The sequence below is a fragment of the Gymnoscopelus microlampas genome, assembly GCF_963454915.1.
Source record: "Gymnoscopelus microlampas genome assembly, chromosome: 10".
Classification (NCBI taxonomy): domain Eukaryota; kingdom Metazoa; phylum Chordata; class Actinopteri; order Myctophiformes; family Myctophidae; genus Gymnoscopelus; species Gymnoscopelus microlampas.
This window is the reverse complement of record NC_139947.1, coordinates 21,357,881-21,378,303: the sequence shown is the minus strand read 5'-3', so window position 1 is coordinate 21,378,303 and position 20,423 is coordinate 21,357,881. Positions and strand designations below refer to the sequence as shown.

General features: G+C 41.4%; 1 protein-coding gene across 1 annotated transcript; it reads left to right on the top strand.

Moving 5' to 3' along the window:
• Positions 1-413: 413 nt before the first annotated feature.
• LOC311054135 (cytosolic 5'-nucleotidase 1A-like) lies at positions 414-18,976 on the top strand (the record flags this gene model as incomplete). The annotated part of the gene is made up of 2 exons (XM_084070014.1): positions 414-649; positions 17,821-18,976. 2 exons carry the CDS (start codon positions 414-416, stop codon positions 18,974-18,976), a joined length of 1,392 nt encoding a protein of 463 aa, XP_083926140.1.
• Positions 18,977-20,423: the final 1,447 nt, after the last annotated feature.

Below are 20,423 nucleotides of genomic sequence, written 5' to 3'. Positions count from 1 at the left end.
AAACCTTTAAAAACCTTAGACCTTTAAAAACCTTAGACTTTTAAAAACCTTAGACCTTTAAAAACCTTAGACCTTTTAAACCTTAAACCTTTAAAACCTTAAACCTTTAAAACCTTAAACCTTTTAAAACCTTAAAAAACCTTAGACCTTTAAAAACCTTAGACCTTTAAAAACCTTAGACCTTTAAAAACCTTAGACCTTTAAAACCTTAAACCTTTAAAACCTCACCAGTTGAGATATTTGTTGCGGCATTTGTGGTCTTTTTAAATAATTTTGATCACATACACGCATCACAACCAGGCTATTGCCACCAGTCAGGTGTACTGCAGACTTAGAGCTATCACAATGAGGGAAATACTGTGTTTTGACTTCGGCATCAGCAAGAAGTGAGTGATGGGCAAAGCTCTTCGGCCATGCCTCTACCTATACCAACACTCCTGGTCTGTAAAATCCAACTCAGCCGCTCTACCCCAAATGACTTCCATCATGTCCACATTGACATCTTAGGAGCCTACCTTCGTAGGTGGCGCCTGCAGCTCAGCATTGGGAGGACAGTGTTGGCAGCATATCACGTCAACAACAGCGAAGCAAAACGGGAACTGGACGTGTTCATGGACCACAATCACTTGGAGTTCCAGCAAGCCCCAAGGTACCTGGATAGGACACTGTCTTCTAAGCAACACCCAGAGGCCAAAGTGTCATCAAAGGTCTCGCCAATCTGATGTCTCGCTGGTACGTCCTGAGATTCCTCTGCCAAAGTACTACGAATCCCCACGCAAGCCCTGGTCTTTGCTGCAGCCAAACACTGTGCCATAGCTTGGTGTGGAAGCCCACGTGCCAAAAAAGTTGATGCTGCCATTAACAATGTTCTCCGGATTATAACTGGTTGCCTGAGTCCCACCCCTATATTCTACTTCCCAATGCTAGCAGGAATTGCCTCAACCGGCCTCCAACGAGAGACTGCTACCCTCACATCCTCGCCCCAAGGAAAGCCCAGAAAGATGACTGGCATATCCTGCATGACAACACTATGACAGCATTGCCTTCAAAACAGACTCAAGTCCCGCCAACCCATACAACAAGAGATGCTCAGTTCTATCCCTGAGGACCTGTCTACAAAGGCATGGATGGAGGCATCCTGGAAGCAGGAGTGGGAGTCTTCTGCATGGGCCCACACGTTGTCGCCGCTACATCTGGGACCCAGGAGACGGCATAAGGAGGGAGATCTGCTATGCTGGAAATTGACAGACTGAACAGACTGCGTACTGGGGTTGGACACTTCAAAACATACATGAAGAAGTGGGCCTGGTAGACAGCACAGTATGCTTGTGCAAACTGCTGATCACTTGTATTGCTATTGGATTGTATAGCTACCTTGCGATGATGTAACTCCAAAGGTGGGCAAGAAATACAAAATAGTTGCTCCATTGGTTAGACATTTGTCATTCAAAATGTACATCTCGTTGACTCAGTTCAGGTATGTTGGGACACATCGACATGATGTTCTTGATCTTGTTCTTCTTCGGGCAAGAAATGAAAACTTTTAAATGGAAAAACGTAGATCATCTTGATTAAAATGTAGCAGCTCCATGTGATTCTTGTTCTTCTTTGGGCAAGAAATAAAATGTAGCAGCTTCATATGATTCTTGTTCTTCTTTGGGCAAGAAATTAGACAGTTCCCCCCACCGCGACTTAACACCCAAAAAAAGTGACTTTTCAAATGACGAGGTCTTTTGGAACTTTTCAAATGACCAGGTAGGGGCCCGGATTTACAAAGGCCTATGTCTAAAAACCTGAAAAAAAACCCCAGCAGGTTAGGGTTAGGGTTAGAACAGCATACGCCACAAGTAGCATCCAACACAAACACTTCATCCTTTGCTGTATGCTGCAGCATGAAGCAACTGCAGCATACAGCAAAGGAAAAGGAAAAATTAGGACCGTCACAATTATTACATAATCGCAAGTATTTCAGATAATCGCAATACTATTTTGGGGATAATAGTTATAATTGTCATAATCGTTTCCATGTTGAAAAATATTTTGATATATTTTCAAAATATTGTGGAAATAGCCAAACTACACGCTCAAAACGCATCACCACGTGATGCGTTTTGAGCTTGTAGTTCGGCTTTTGTTTACGAATTCAGAAAAAAGTTCAAAATGTTACCACAACGCAATTAAAAACGCTAATCGCAACTATTTGAGCGACAATTAATCAAGCGTCAAGTTAATCATAATCGTGACAGCCCTAAAGAGGTTCCTACTTTGAGCAGTCTTCAGAGGAAACCCCCCGCGGGCCGAGGTCTTTGGCGGAGCCAGCGGTAGTTTCACAGGAGGGTGCAGCCTGGGTCGGTTCACAGGAGGGTGCAGCCTGGGTCGGTTCACAGGAGGGTGCAGCCTGGGTCGGTTCACAGGAGGGTGCAGGCTGGGTCGGTTCACAGTGTGATGAATACATCCAAGGATGTGCCTTCTATTTTTTGCCTTAGTGTACCGGAATGGCTTCTTCTCGTCTGAAAGAAAGCTACCAAACATAAAAAAGAAAAATGCTCATTATTAGAGTGTGTGTGTGTGTGTGTGTGTGTGTGTGTGTGTGTGTGTGTGTGTGTGTGTGTGTGTGTGTGTGTGTGTGTGTGTGTGTGTGTGTGTGTGTGTGTGTGTGTATTGTATAGTTACCTTGCTGTGATTTCACTCCACGGGTGGGCGAGTGGCATTGGTTAGAAATTGAACAACGTGATCTTTTAAGATGACCAGGTCCAGGCCCGGATTTATACAGTTCCCCCCCATCCCAGCCAGAAAAAGGTGACTTTTGGTACCGACCAAAAAGTGACTTTTGGGACCTACCAAACAGTGTCCTTTTGGTACCTACCAAAAAGTGACCTTTGGTCTTATGGACCACCAGGTCCAAATCCTGGATTTGCCACATCAAAATAAATATTGAATGCAAACTAAACAAACTACACTACCAACATAGTCTTAGATTCAACGTCAGCCTTGAAATCTGAAAAAAGAGCACACATCTTTAACCACATCAACAGACATCCGACAATTCGTATTTCATACATCCAACCAGTATGAAATACACCAAAAGCATCATCCACCACGAGCATCATCCATTACAAACTGCAGCATGAAGCAACTGCAGCATCCAGCAAAGGAAAAGGAAAATTGTCATTGTCTTTAGGACCGTCACAATTATTACATAATCGCAAGTATTTGAGATAATCGCAATACTTTTTTGGGGATAAGTCATAATCGTTTCCATGTTGAAAAATGTTCATACAATTTCAAACATTTTCCAATCATTGTGGAAATAGCCGACCTACACGCTCAAAGCTTGTAGTTTTGAGCTTGTAGTTCGGCTTTTGTTTACAAAGCCTAAAAAAGCCGGACAAAGTTTTATTCAAAATGTTACTACGACGCAATTAAAATAGTTAATCGCAACTATTTGAGCGACAATCAATCAAGCGTCAAGTTAAATGTCATAATCGTGACAGCCCTAAAGAGGTTCCTACCTTAAGGCGTCTTCAGAGGAAACCCCCATGCAGCTAAATCCAAGGATAGAGAGAGTCACAGGAGGTGTAGACAGAGGCTCTTCAAAAGACTTGTAGACAGAGGCTCTTCAAAAGACTTTGTACAAAGCGGCTCTTCGAAAGACTTTGTAGACAGCGGCTCTTCGAAAGACTTTGTAGACAGCGGCTCCTCCTCGAAAGACTTTGTAGACAGCGGCTCCTCCTCGAAAGATTTTGTAGACAGCGGCTCTTCACAAGACTTACCTTAGTGTAGAGTCTACACTAAGGTAAGTCTTGTGAAGAGCCGCTGTCTACAAAGTCTTGTGAAGAGCCTCTGTCTACAGACAGAGGCTCTTCACAAGACTTTGTAGACAGCGGCTCCTCCTCGAAAGACTTTGTAGACAGCGGCTCCTCCTAGAAAGACTTTGTAGACAGCGGCTCCTCCTCGAAAGATTTTGCAGACAGCGGCTCTTCGAAAGACTTTGCAGACAACGGCTCTTCGAAAGACTTTGTAGACAGCGGCTCTTCGAAAGACTTTGTAGACAGCGGCTCCTCCTCGAAAGACTTTGTAGACAGCGGCTCCTCCTAGAAAGACTTTGTAGACAGCGGCTCCTCCTCGAAAGATTTTGCAGACAGCGGCTCTTCGAAAGACTTTGCAGACAACGGCTCTTCGAAAGACTTTGTAGACAGCGGCTCTTCGAAAGACTTTGTAGACAGCGGCTCCTCCTCGAAAGACTTTGTAGACAGCGGCTCCTCCTCGAAAGACTTTGTAGACAGCGGCTCCTCCTCGAAAGATTTTGTAGACATCCCCCCCCCCCCCTGCAACACCTCTGCCAGGATGTATACTTGAGTATCTGAAAGAAAACAAACAAAGAAATAAAGATTTATTCAAGTGACCGAGAGCCACATTTAGGATACGTATACTGTATCCTGGTTTTAACATCAGGGGATCGATCATACTGGAGATAAATATTCTGTGACTACTTGAAACGGTAACAAAATTGAAAAATCGCTGGCAGTGGGCAAACACAGCCAGAAATAAGTCTGGCACTGAATCGCACTATAAGAGTTAACTTAATGGCAATATGGCCGATGTTTGAAAATGGTCTATTGACGGTTTAAGTGGTTAAATGTCTGCCACTAATTTACAAAACACTGAGAGTCAATGAATCTATGAAATCTATGGAAAAACTTTAATCTGCAACACAATTTTACACAATATGTAGTGGGGGGGTCCCTGCTTCATCTCTCAGCCTGAAAAACGTTGAAGACCCCTGGCGTTAGTTGAGAGAAAGATGAAGCAGGGACCCCTTAGCTGAGAGAGAGAAATGAAGCGGGGACCCCTTAGCTGAGAGAGAGATGAAGCGGGGACCCCTTAGCTGAGAGACAGAGAGATGAAGCGGGGACCCCTTAGCTGAGAGAGAGAGAGATGAAGCGGGGACCCATTAGCTGAGAGAGAGAGATGAAGCAGGGACCCCTTAGCTGAGAGAGAGATGAAGCGGGGACCCCTTAGCTGAGAGAGAGATGAAGCAGGGACCCCTTAGCTGAGAGAGGGATGAAGCAGGGACCCCTCGACTACATATTGTATAACATTGTGTTGCAGATTAACCCATTAAGACCGGGAACGCGTCTGAGTGTCATGTTTTTAGATTTCTTTGGGCTATTAAAAAATAACAGATCTACAAGCTCATAGTGCGACACCGAGTGCCACGCTATGAGCTTGTATATCTGCTTTTTTTTAGAAAAATCCTGAAAATGTGTGCAAATCTTTGAATTCGATTTTTTTTTAACTGCATTTTTAACTCAAATATTTGCTTATGGGGGTCCCTGGAACAAAAAATGTATATCAAAGACCCCCAAAATTATACGTATTTTTGATCTCAAAATGCGTTGTTCCAGGGACCCTCAGAGTTCTGCTCCATTGACTTCCTGGTTAAGGTATTTGGGAAATATTCTATCTTGGCTCTTGTGTTCTACCATGTATTTTTGGCGAGACATGCTATTTTCAACGTATAACAAACTTTCGCGGAAGCACAGTGAAACCCTCCGTGATTAGCAACTATCAGGGGATCAATCATAGAGGAGATACATATTCTGCGACTACTTGAAAAGGTAAGAAAATCGAAAAATCATTGGCAGTGGGCAAACACCAGAAATAAGTCTAGCACTGAATGAGTTAACTTGGCAATATGGTAGCTGTGTGAATATGGTCTATTGACAGAGAGTCAATGAATCTATGAAAAAACTTGAATCTGCAACATAATTTTACACAATATGTAGTGGGGGTCCCTGCTGTGGGGGTCCCTGCTTCATCTCTCAGCTAAGGGGTCCTTGGCCTGAAAAACGTTGAAGACTCTTGGTGTAAGCTATGCCTAGGGCTGTGACAATTAAAACATTTAAGTTGACGCCTGTCATACAAATACATGTGATTAACCATTTAGTTGTGTTTTTTGGCATTGGAACATATGGACAGTGGTGTAAAGTAAGTAAGTACATTTACTCAAGTAGGCAAGGCAACTTTATTTATATAGCACTTTTCATACACAGGGCAATTCAAAGTGCTTTACAGAATAAAAGTATTGTACTTAAGTACAGTTGCGAGGTATTTTCACTTTACTGGAGTATTTCCAATTTTCAGTACTTTTACTCCAGTCCACATCTCAGAGGCAAATATTGTACTTTAACCCCACAACAATTATTTGAAAACTTTAGTTTACTAGTTACTTTGCATATATAAATTATTATGTCATAAAACATACATTAACTGCTTTATCCATATTTTATACCTAGGCTATTTAGAAAATAGCCGATCTACAAGCTGTAGTGAGCTTGTAGACCTGCTATTTTCAAACATTTTAGTACTTTTACTTTTGGTACTTTAAGTATATTTTGATGCCAATACTGTTGTACTTTTACTCAAGTACATTTTGAATTCCAGGACTTTTACTTGTAAGGGCGCGCTCCCACCGCACTTTTATTTTACCTCTGGGGCAAAATCTGCCAATGCTTTGTCAATGCAAATGCGTGGATTCACGCAAGAGCAGATTTTTCCGCTTATCGCGCAGACCTTGCGTTTATCCGCTCTACACGAAGAAGCATAAAACCGCTGGAGGCAGGAGCTGAATTTCCCCCTCTGTCCAATCGGGTGAGTCGAAGGCGGACCGTCCCAAGACTCAGGCTTCGTCCACACGTACACGGGTATTTTCATAAACGTAGCTTTTTATATGCGTTTTGGGGGGTTCGTCCACACGCAAACGCGTTTTTGCTCCATGTAAACGCATCTTTTGGAAAACTCCTGCCACAGTGTAGATTTTTAAAAACTCCGGCTATGTGTTCCCGTGTGGACACGGTAAACGGAGTTTTTGCATGGGTCGTTTAACGTTTAGCCGTTGTCGTGTGGACAGAGAGATTTTTTTAAACAGGGCCGTGTAGACGCGGAGGTTTTCAAAAACGAAAACGAAATATCTGCGTTTATGAAAATACCCGTGTACGTGTGGACGAAGCTTCAGGAAGCAACATGGTGCTCTCAGTGGACCAACTGGTTGTAGCTGTTGCATCTCACCCAGTACTTTATGATTTGTGCACTTGGGGTTCGTACATCTACATACACATTCAGATTTAAAATATAAAGTGCTTACCCCATGGCCACGGATTTTACAATCATGTACGGGCCCTCAGAAGTACCCGTATCTTCCGTATTGTTCAATAAAAAGCATTTTAATGCGATTGGTGGCCATTTTCCCATAGAGTTATAATGTACCAACAGTGCAATACACCTCTTTAACCGCTATGGTCGCGCAGTTGAAAGCATACGGAGAAAATGACCACTGATTGGATTAAAATGCTTTTTATTGAACAATACAGAAGATACAGATACTTATGTGGGCCCGTACATGATTGTAACATCCGTGGCCATGGGGTAAGTACTTTATATTTTAAATCTGAATGTGTATGTAGATGTATGAACCCCAAGTGTGAAAGTGCAAAGACATTTTTTTGTCTAGTGGCTAGTGTCTAGTGGCGGTGCGGGCTACGGGGACAGTCTTGAATGTGAGTGACAGGTGCGTCACAGCGTTTTTCTAGAATCCGCTGGCAGACAACTTTTGGTGAGAGCGCGCCCTAAGGGCGCGCTCTCACCAAAAGTTGGCTGGCCGCTGTTAAACGCAGGTTGTGCGCGGCCACAGTTTTTTTGCAGCCAGCGGATTCTAAAAAAACGCTGTGACGCACCTGTCACTCACATTCAAGACCGTCCCCGTAGCCCCGCACCGCCTTCTGCCTTGACGTTGCCAGGCAACCACTGACGCACATCAGCATCTGTCTTTGCACTTTCACACTTGGGGTTTGTACATCTACATACACATTCAGATTTAAAATATAAAGTACTTACCCCATGGCCACGGATGTTACAATCATGTACGGGCCCTCATAAGTATCCGTATCTTCCGTATTGTTCAATAAAAAGCATTTGAATCCAATCAGTCGTCATTTTCTCTGTATGCTTTCAACTGCGCGACCCTAGTGGTTGAGAGGTGTATTGCACTGTTGGTACATTATAACTCTATGGGGAAATGGCCACCAATCGGATTAAAATGCTTTTTATTGAACAATAGCTAAACCCTCAGTCAGCTACCTTGGTTGTCAGCTAGATCGCAGGCTGGGTGGTGAAACAATGGCTCTTAAGACCATCAGTAAGGTGAATGGCAGAACCAAATTCTTAGCCAGGGAAGCGCAGTTTCTGGACTCGGCCAGTCTTCGCATATTAGCAAACTCACTGGTTTTATGTTGTTTCGACTATGCTATTAGCTCATGGTACAGTGGCCTAACCAAAGCCCTAAAAGAGAAGTTGCAGGTTTCTCAAAATAGGTTGGTCAGGCTTGTCTTGGGGCTGTCTGCAAGGGACCATGTTGGAAAACATAATTTCCACCAACATAATTTCCACCAGTTGGGTTGGCTCCCTCTGGCAGCCAGGTCAGTTCAACTACAGCTGAACCTGGTGCATAACATCTACGTAAACAGCGCCCCTGTGTACCTATGTAAGCTCTTTCAGAAGCGTAGCGAAGCCCATTCCAACCTAACCAAAGCCAGCATAGCAGACCTGACCATGCCCACGTTCACCACTGAAGTGGGAAAACGCTCATTTAGATTTGGAGGAGCAGTCAACTGGAACCCTCTACCCCTGACTATAAAGAGCACCAGCAGCCATCTCCTTTTTAAGATAAGGGTCAAAGCATGGCTTTTAGAAAATGTTGCCGAATAGTAGGGTCACCTATGTGTTAGCAATGCGATTATATGTATTTATGCTGTAGGTAGTGTAGCTTTTGATTGTTTTATTTATTACTGTACTGTCTAACTGTATGTATTCTGTTGCAGTGCTGTCTGTTTGTCTCAGACCAAGGACCACAATGAAAATACTTTTATGCGTCTGTATCCTTGACGTTTCTACGATGAACATGATGTAACATATGTTTTTCCTGTATAACGTCTAATAAAATAAAATAAAATCAAGGGATGGGGCGATAATCGTTATCATTAAAAACACACACAATAATCGTAGAGATTTTAATTTATTGTGAAATTGTCCTCCGTCATACACAAGGATGAATTAGCTTTTGTTGAGCGTCAAATCCAGTACCACTTAAACCCTCTGTACTTGATAACACAGACCTGTAAAAACTGCATTTTATTTGGTATGCTCTTCTTTCACTCTACACAAATCGAGTCGCCAAAAATGGCCAATCTACAAGGTCACAACACGCTGCGTGCATTGTGAGCTTGTACTTAGTTTACACCACTGCACACTTTGTCCTTCAACGGTCAAGTGACAGGGGTTTGCACAATCATGTTTCTTCCAGCTCAGGAACGTTGCTAAAATCAAGTCAAATTTGCATTCATGCCTTCATGTCATCACACTTAATACTGCAATTAGTCCATGAGACAAGATTTCATTATCGAAAGAGTGGGCAAAACCATACCTATATAAATTGTTTATAGGGTCAATATAAGTAAATACATATATGATAACCTTTCCACAGGAGCAGCTTTTTCATATTTATCACACATTTTGTTATTTTCCCCATACGTACATGACAGGTGAAAAAATGTCAAAATTTAAAACATAGTTATCATAATGAAACTTCCCCAGTTGATTACTTACATGAAGACAATGATTTATCGTATTACAAGTTATGCAAAAATATGCATAACTAATAATTTGCATAACTTTCCAGAATCAACATTGGACAAAGCCAGAGTCAACATTCTTATTTAATTTTGTTAAGATGTTGGAGTCAAAGGTTTTTTTAACGAGGGAATATTCAATATCTGGCTACATTTTGGGGCTCTGGCTCATGGACTAAATGTACAAGTTACAAGTAAATGTCATTTCCAAACTTAGGACCAAGTTCTGCGAGACTGGTGAAGTCAACAAGGAAGATAACAACCAAAGACCCCTTAATTGCTTCACTGAGGAACCATAGATTTACAGGCAAGATTTGCACAACGGTACCAAAGACAGATGTCAAAGTTGCAGGACCCATGCTCAGGTGCCAGTCTCTCTCTCACACACACACACACACACACACACACACACACACACACACACACACACACACACACACACACACACACACACACACACACACACACCTGTGCCTGGCACACACCTGCCTGCAAATGGTACCAGGGCTGACACCAAATAATGCGTAATCTGCATAACGGAACACCAGCATCACTTGCCCTTACACACAGCACATCTAACCAATTGAAGCCTGAGGTTCCGATTCTGCCAAATGTCAAAGGTTCTCTGAAAAACGTATGTTTCTATATCAGTGGTTTTCAAACCTTTTCATGTGAAGGACCCCCAAAATGACATGAATTTGGCCGCGGACCCCCCCCCCCCCCACACGCACACACACACACCTCAAAATATTTTGTTCCAGGGACCCCCCAGAAGCAAAGATTTGAGTTAATGTTTGCTTTAAAAGAAAAATATATACATACATATACATACATACATATTCACGATTTTTCTAAAATAGCAGATCTACAAGCTCATAGCGCGGCACAGTGTATATCTGCTATTTTGGAAAAGCCAAAGTGTAAAATGATGCTTTTTAAGCTCAAATGAAAAAGTGACACAGATGCGTTCCAGGTCTTAATGGGTTCAAAACATCAGAAGCTGTGCAAAGTGCCGTACAATGTTTAGGCAAACAGCATCAACAGGCATCCATCGGTGCACACATGTGTGCATATTTATAAACCCATTAGAGCAGAGGTCTTCAACAGGGGGTCCGGGACCCCTAGGGGGTCCTCAGAGTTACTACAGGGGGTCCGCCAAATCATTGTGTGATAGGATTTATTTTTTTTTGTACATTAACCACTTGAATATTATATCGCTATTCTGAGGGGAACATTAGCCGAAAATAGCCGATCTACAAGCTTTGTGAGCTTGTAGATATTTTCGGCAAAGAGAGGGGGAAAAGAGCACACTAAGTACAGAGTGAAAGTTTACTTAGTGTTGATGGTTTAAGTGGTTAAATGTCTGAAAATACACATTAACATGAAACCAATGAAAAGCAACACAAGTTTATGCAATATAAGGATGAATTAGCTTTTGTTGAGCGTCAAATCCAGTACCACTGGACTTGTACTTTACTTGAGTATTTCCAATACTCCACTACATCTCATATGCAAATATTGTACTTTTACTCCACAATTCCTACAATTATTTGAAAACATTAGTATAACTTTACTTTAGCTTTCATTTTGATTATTATTATTATTGCAAAACATACATCCACTTCAGCCCTATATACATTTCGGCCATTTGAAAATAGCCCATCTACAAGCTCACAATGTGTCACATCATTACGAATTGTGAGCTTGTAGATCTGCTATTTTCATATGTTATACATTTGAGAACTTGAAATGGGACATTGTGCACAATGAGTACTTTACTTTTGGTACTTTAATGCCAATACTTTTGTACTTTTTGCATAAGTACATTTTGAATTCACACACACACACACACACACACACACACACACACACACACACACACACACACACACACACACATTAATGTTTAGGGCTGAAGTGGTTAGTCCATGTTTTGTAATAATCAAAAGCTACAAAATAACTAACTCAAGTTTTCATATCATTGTAGTGGAGTAAAAGTACAATATTTATCTCTGAGATATAGTGGAGTAGAAGTAATGTATTGAAAATTGGATCTCCAGTTAAGTAAAAGTTTCTCAAAATTGTACTCAAGTACAGTACTTGAGTACATGTACTTAGTTACTTTACACCGTACTAGGCCTGCAAAGCTGGTGTCAGCATCACGACCGTCAACCTTGTGTTTGCACCTTCCCCATTTACGGCCTGTACATCTACATAAACATTCAAATTTCAAATATAAAGTGCTTAATTCATGGCCACGGATGTTATAATTATGTACGAGCCCTCCAACGTACCTGCATCTTCCGTATTGTTCATTAAAAAGCATTTTAATCCGATCGGTGGCCATTTTCCTCAGAGTTATAATGTAGCATAGTGCAATACACCTCCCAGCCGATAGGGTAGCGTAGTTTAAAGCATATGGTGAATAGACGGAGAAAATGGCCACCAATCAGATTAAAATGCTTTTTATTGAGAAATACGGAGGATATAGGTACTTCTGAGGGCCCGTACACTAGAATAACATCCGTGGCCACGAAGTAAGCACTTTATATTTGAAATATGATCGTTAATGTAGATGTACGGACCGTAAATGGAGAAATTGCAAACACCAGGTTGAAGTTAATCCATGACTGTCATGATATGACAATCAGTCATGTTTCAGGACTAAAACAAAGACGGTTCATATTCACTTCACACAGCAATGCTTCATCCTCACTAGTTGTTGCTTTTTTACCAAGTCAAATAACAGTGAAATGACACGCAATTCCATCAATTCCTTAATGCTAAGCAGTTAATTAGCTAAGCTAAGTAGCTAACACACATCTGCAGAACACTTACCTGTTTTGTGGTCTGGATGGAGATGTTTTCACAGTCTGGTCACAGTGTGTTTTAACAGCTTTTTTCACCAACCTGTTCAACACTGATAACTCTACTCGACGTCCCTGTGGAGTAACGTTACTTTAGGAGTTGTTTATTTCACTATAAGAGTATTTTTCCTTGGAAACAGAGTGGGTCCTTTTAACTCTATGAGTGGGTCACAAACATTTGTGATTGCTGGAAGGTGTGAGGGGGAGGGGCTGACAATTAAAGGACTCTCCCTGTCCTTTAATTGGCCCCTCCCTGCTTCCTAGAGCTGTGGTTCTCAACCTGTGGGTCTGGACCCCACATGATTTTTTTTGAGGGGGGGGGGGGTGGGGGGTTCCCTGACAGTGAAGTGACAAATAAAGGACTTTTAAGACCTTTTTAATACCAAAAACACAAGTACTACATCAAAAGTAATCAACAAACCCAACATCAACAAAATACTATAAAAACTGGTCAAACATTGGCCAAATTGTCAAATAATATAAAATAGCCCAAAAAAATAGCCAATCTGCAAGCTCACAACGCCTCGCGTTGTGAGGCGTTGTGATCTGTTATTTTCACAATATTTATCTGTGGAGTCAAACTAAATGTAACGCCTCAACTCCTACTTTCCAAGTTCTTGTCAGGGTGGGGGGTCCCCAGTTCAAATATGATTATTTTGGGGGGTCCCCAGTTCAAATATGATTATTTTGGGGGGTCCCCAGTTCAAATATGATTATTTTGGAAGGTCACGGCCTGAAAAAGTTGAGAACCACTGTCCAAGGGCAGGGTTTCTCAAAGTAGGTGCCCCGGCCCCCGTTGCACCCTAGGGTGCCGTGACACAAGTCCAGGGCCCAGGGTGGGCGCAGAAAACGTTGATAATATTTGCAAATCATCAATATATCACTTCAGTTTAACCACTTCACCTCACTGCGTTCTTTTTCCATCTACTGTACACCAAATCTCTTTGCCAAAAATAGCCGATCTACAAGCTCACAACACGTGATGTTCCCCCCACACAGTGGTGGAAAAAGTACTCAAATGTTTTACTTAAGTAAAAGTATCAATACTGCAATCTAGAAGTACTCTGTTACAAGTAAAAGTCCGGAATTCAAAATGTTACTTGAGTAAAAGTACAAAAGTATTGGCATCAAAATATACTTGAAGTACCAAAAGTAAAAGTACTCGAATGTTTGAAAATAGCAGATCTACAAGCTCGCGACGCGTTGTGAGCTTGTAGATCGGCTATTTTCAAATAGCCTATGTATAAAATAGAGCTAAAGTGGTTCATGTATGTTTAATATTATCATAATCAATGTCTGAAAAGTAACTAGTAACTAAAGTTTTCAAATAATTGTTGTGGAGTAAAAGTACAATATTTGCCTCTGAGATGTAGTGGAGTAGAAGTAAAAGTACTGAAAATTGGAAATACTCCAGTGAAGTAAAAATTCCTCAAAAGTGTACTTAAGTACAGTACTTGAGTAAATGTACTTAGTTACTTTACACCACTGCCCCCACAATAGGGATGCTGGGGTTCAGGTGGTTAAACGACGAGTATAAAGTCCTTTTCAATCTGTCCTAATTTAAAGGAAACTGATATTCTGATATGAAGTTTTCCCCGTGACATGCTGTATCTTTGGGGGAAAGACTGTAAGAATGTAAGGCGCTTTAAAGTAACATTGTCATTCAGGTGGTGCCGTGGATGGAAAAGTTATTTACAGGATGCAAACAGAGCTACAGTATAACTACAGTACAGTGGTGGAAAAAGTACTCAAATGTTTTAATTAAGTAAAGGTATCAATACTGCAATGTAGAAGTAGCCTACTCTCTTACAAGTAAAAGTCAGGAATTCAAAATTTTACTTGAGTAAAAGTACAAAAGTATTGGCATCAAAATATACTTAAAGTACCAAAAGTAAAAGTACTCGAATGTTTGAAAATAGCAGATCTACAAGCTCACAACGTGTCGCACCGCAACGCGTTGTGAGCTTGTAGATCGTCTATTTTCAAATAGCCTAGGTATAAAGTGGTTCATGTATGTTTTATAATGTAATAATTTATATCTGTGTTACGTCCCAGATGGTGGTCCAGGAGGAAGGGACGGTAACATATACCCAGATTATATACTTGAGACAGACATAGGATGAGGTTAAAGTAAAGTTGTTTATTAACCAACTGAAGTGAACAGAAATAAATGCCAAGTAACAAATACAGGGAGGGTCAGGTGGTGCCAAAGGAAAGAATGTAGTAAACTCAAGAGAAACAAAAATCCTTCCTACTCCAACAATTAATGGAAAATACAATGGGTGGCACTCACCTCTAGACTAGTGGGATTAAACACGGGAATTACCTACATGCAATATGTACAGGGTACCCCAGAGCTAAACTACCCCCCCTGTACTAAACGTTTGGCAAAAAGGTCAACAAGTCTTTAAGAGACTGGAGGTGAATTAGTTAGGACATGTGCATGGAGCAAACAAATGATCTGGTGGAAGCATGATGGGGAAAGAGAAAGATGGCCGCCGTCACAGGTGCTTTATATCTGATGACGATGGAGGTGATTGGTGGAGTGATGAGGGGAAGGACCAACCGGTGGTGAGAGGCGGAGTTGAGTTGAGTGAATGGGCTGGACCTGAGAGTGAGTGAACAGAGAAGCAGGCAGAGTGTAGCAGGGAGAAAAACAGCATACACAGTCTCCCCATAAACATACAGTCTCCCCTTAACCATACCCGTAACAATCTGCAAAGTGACTATAGTAACTTCAAATAATTGTACTGGAGTAAAAGTACAATATTTGCCTCTGAGATGTAGTGAAGTAGAAGTAAAAGTATAGACAACTGGAAATACTTCGGTAAAATAAAAGTACCTCAACATTTTACTTAATTACAGTACTTGAGTAAATGTACTTAGACACTTTACACCACTGCAAACCAGGAAGTACAAAAATAAGCTTTGGAAAATGCTAATCACCACACAGGAAGTACAGGATGCACAGGAAGTCACCATCAAGTCAAGTAATCTTTATGTACAGTATATAGCATACTTGGGCATAAAGAAACGATAGGAGTTGACCCAAAGTTCTTTCCAATCGAGGATGGCCAAATGAAACACACGATAACCATAATAAATTGTAAAATCCACAAAAGCAAGACTAAAATGTAAAGCACATACCAGTAAATCACAAGACTATTAAGAGTAACTAAACAAAACAAACAACTGATTAAAACGCTGTAAGGTATTACAAATAAATTAAATTAAATACATTCAGTGGACTCGAGAAAACATCAAAGGTGGGGCAACCTCAAACTAAGCTAAAACCACGAGAAAAGGGTGGGTCTTTAGATTTGATTTAAAATCGTCAACGGGGCAGAAATTAACAGTGGTACAGAATGTTATGTTTCTCAAAACAGATTCTCAATCATAGAGCCATGCATAAAGAGAATTAAAGAGTCCCTAAAACTGGGGGATGCCACATGGCAGAGTATGACAAGGTCCCTGATGTCAAAGTTTCAATCTTTAAATAAAGGCCTAATAAAGAACACATTTGTTCTAACGAAACCCTTACAGTAGACTAATAGTAGCCTTACATCACATCGTCTAGTTAGTAGTTGCGGGGTTGTAATGTGACGGTCAAGTAAGTGGAAATAACATCTTATTAGGCTTTGTTAGGTCTTATTAGGCTTTGTTAGCCTCTAGGAATTATGTTCCATAATTAGCGTATAACTGTGTTTGTTTGTTTCTGTCTAATAGCAGAGAACACCATTTCTAATAACACCTTTTGTTACGTTTCATTTCTAATTAGAACATAATTAAGGGATAATAGTGGAAAATAAGGGTATAACAACGTTTGTTTCTTTCTAATAAAAAACATTATTGCTAATAAGAAACACATTATTTGTAATAACGGCTTATTATGTCAAATTAGTGTACCGTAAATTGTGCTGAGACCGTTATTTGGGTCAAGTTCTGTACGCTACTGCCCCATTGTTGGAAAGTGCAATGGAAAATCTGAAATCTGTGTGGTTTAACAGAATCTTTGTAGGTTGAGACTAGTATTGAATTCAAGATCAAGCAAGAAATGTGACGAGGTACCACAGATTGTCACATAACAGAATTAACCAATTGTAAGGTCTCAACTTACAAATATTTGGGTTTTATGTTGGAGGAAAATCTGTAAAACTCACATTGAGAATGTTGTAAAAAAGCTCAGAGTGAAGTTGGGTTTCTTTTATTTTTAGGAGGAAGGATCTGGTTCGTGCAACATTCTCTCATCAGTAATTGATTATGGTGATATTCTTGCTATGAGATGACATCACCATCACCATGATATGCACGCTAACGCATCCTCCTTGAAAATGCTAGATTCTGTCTGTTCGGACACATCACTGCATGTTGTATGAATTGGTTGGTCTTCCTTGCAAAATCGTTGAATGGAGCATTGGTATCACTTTCTTTATAAGGCTGTGTTACACGAACGGCCTTCTTACTTGTGTTCTTTATTGACTCCAAGGCCCACTGGTGTTTTTAACCAGAGATCTGATCGGAAAGTTCATGTACAAAATTCCCACTTCTAAATAGTCTTTGGTGAAACTGCTTTTAATGTATACAGCATGATCTTGGTGTAAGCTACAGAATCTTGAACTGAGTTCTCTTGTTAGCATGGCTGTTTTTTAACCTGTCTGCTCATGTCCTGGCATTAAAACATCATACCTCTGTTGTAGTTTATTGGATTTTATGTTTTATGTTGATTTTGTGTATTTTTACATGAGTGATTAAACTAAATGTTAATCATCATTACCACTAAAGAGATCATTTTATTCTTCTCTCTCTCTTGTATATTCTCATGCTTTCGACTGGTACTGCATAAAGCCTGGTAATGCGAGGTGAGGCGAGGAGAGTTCTCTCTGTTTGGCAGTTCAGCCTGAGAAAATCAGAGAATGGCAAAAGACAGCACCTTTCAGCTTGTTTATTTATTGGTCTTTTTTGGTTCAGATCTTTGGATGTAGGTCATTGGAATTGATGACGTAAAATGGGTGGGTCTGACCACATGAGACTCAATCTAGGTTATACATGCCTCACCATTTGTGACGTCATGAGGTGACGTTGAGTGGTTGATACATTTAGTCCTTAAATAAAAGGCACGTCACAACCATACAGTTCTCAGAGTGTAATCTAGTCTTGGAGTTACAGAACAAAACAGAACACAAGGAAAGTAAAGTTGTCTACAGCAACCTTCAATTGGTTAGACAATTTGTAAAAATGAATGAAAAAAACCCATTTTTCCAACTAAGCTGCAATGATGAGAAGAAAAAAGCACCGTTACCACCTGACCCAAGAAATGCTGTTACTATAGCCATCTCCCCTCGCACCTTATTCAACATGGTATCAGAGAGCTTGATTTATCAGAATGAAGGAGTAGAGAAATACATAGACTATCAGGTGGAGCATGAAAATGAGATCATGGCCAGAGGAGATTCTTTTCCATTTGTGAAGGCATTAATGACAGTCAACCAGAGGCTGAGGGAACTCTACCCAGACAGTGAGGAATTGTTTGACATTGTCCTGATGACTAACAGCCATGCCCAAGTTGGAGTCCGAATCATAAACAGCATTAATCATTACAATTTGACCATAGAGAGATTTTGCATGACTGGAGGGCAGAGTCCCATCGGCTACCTGAAGGCTTACAATACCAACCTTTACCTTTCAAAGGACCCTGAGAAAGTCACAGAGGCAATTAAACAAGACATTGCCGCTGCCACAATGTATTCACCCGACTATGAAAGAGAGTTGAGTGACACCCAGTTGAGAGTGGCCTTTGATGGAGATGCTGTGCTCTTCTCGGATGAGTCTGACAGAGTCATAAAACAAGGCGGCTTGGTCCGGTTCTTTGAGCACGAGAAGAAAAATGAGGACATTCCTCTTGCCCAGGGTCCCCTGAAGGGTTTTCTGGAAGCCCTGGGGAAACTCCAGAAGAAGTTCTATGCTATGGATGAGCGTAATGACTGTCCCATTCGCACTTTCCTGGTCACAGCCCGCAGTGCAGCCAGCTCAGGGGCCCGTGTCATTAAAACACTAAGAAGCTGGGGCCTGGAGATTGACGAGGCTCTGTTCGCGGCTGGGGCCCCGAAAGGACCACTCTTAAGGAAAATAAAACCCCACATCTTCTTTGATGACCAAATGTTCAACATTCAGGCGGCAAAGAAGATGGGAACCATCTCTGCACATGTACCATATGGGATTGGACAGAATTATCAGCCACCGCAGACTGCCCCGAGTTATCAGCAGCAGCAGACTGGCCAGAGTTATCAGCAGCAGCCGACTGGCCAGAGTTATCAGCAGCAGCCGACTGGCCAGAGTTATCAGCAGCCGGCGGCTGGACAAACTTATCAGCAGCAGACCTATCAGCAGATTCAGCAGTCCTATCAGACGCATTTAGCACAGTGAATGATCAGCTTCTCTTGAACACTGAACACCTTGGCATTCAAGTGTCTCCTACCTGACTGTTTGGACCTACCAGGCTTCATGGAAAAGGTTTGCTTTTGTTTGCACGACTGGTCATCAACCTCCCAAAACCTTTCACGTCTCCCCCTGTTCTGTTCCTTCTTTGGCTTCAGGTTGCTGCCTACATCTAGTACAAAACATTGGTGTTGGAGTAGAAGGCAACCAAAGGCATAGCACCCCCTTACCTTGAAGATATGATCAATCCAACCCTACAACCCTTCCCGCTCACTTAGTTGAACTAACACAGGAATGTTGTCCGAGCCTTCTCAAAAACAGCCTGAACAATGATCCACTCGTCTTAGACTCTTTTCCCTCCTGGCTCCCAAACTGTGGATCAAACAACAGTCAGAACTGCAGACTCACTCCCAATTTTCCACCGTACGCTGAAGACTCACCTCTTCAGCTCCACCTCACCCTCTAGCACTTCTCCCTCCTCGTATCCCTTTTTATCAGTTTAGTTCAATAGATGCTAGTTTACTATATTTTTTGTTTTGTCTTAACCACAAATGTTAAGAATGTTATTTAGAAAGCATGTTGTTTAGACATATGCCAGGTTCATTTGTTTACCTGTAATTCTAGTTTATTTGAGGCACTACATTGTTGTGGAACTGTACTGTAGTCAATAAAGACTAGAGTTAATGCTCAAGATCTGCTTATTCGAATCTCGTACTTGTAAGTTGCTCTGGATAAGAGCGTCTGCTAAATGCTTAAATTGTTATTGTAATTACCACTAGAGTAGCCAAAGAATGAGAAATCTTCCACTGGAGTGAATGCATTACTTAATGAAACTTGAAAAGTTCTGAACACACTGCTGCACAAGACAATGCTTCACAGTATTACACAGCAAGAGAAGAGAAGGGCCCTTTGGGTGGTGTAGGGGTCCGGTACCTGTCCACCACCGCAGAGACTCAATTTTTTTTTACTGAAATTGATGAGATGGAGAAGTTCCCCCTCCACTCCAGAGGAAAATAAAATAGCCCAATGTCACGTGTGACAATGACCAGGAAGAAACTAAGAAAGGGGGGGCACAGGTGTGCTCTTACCCAAAAAAGTCTTGTGCATGCAGTCAGTGGGCCATAAGGAAGTACCGCCACCCATTTTGTCACATTGTTTTTTTCATTGAACTTTAATTTTATAATCGAAGTCAATAAATTCGGAGACAAGGTTTCAGACCAATAGGACCTCCATTGAGCAGTATAGGACAAACTGAAAGCTCAGAATCAATAATGGTGTGAAGGTTTCCTTTGGCTAACTTTGGTTGTGGCATTCCTCAGCAGAATGCACAGAAAAGATCTGTGATGAGGTTTGCCTCAATGTGGATGAAATGAGGGCAAGGCCCCAGTGCCCGTCAGTGAGTTCTCCCCACCATATGTATACCCACCATATGTAT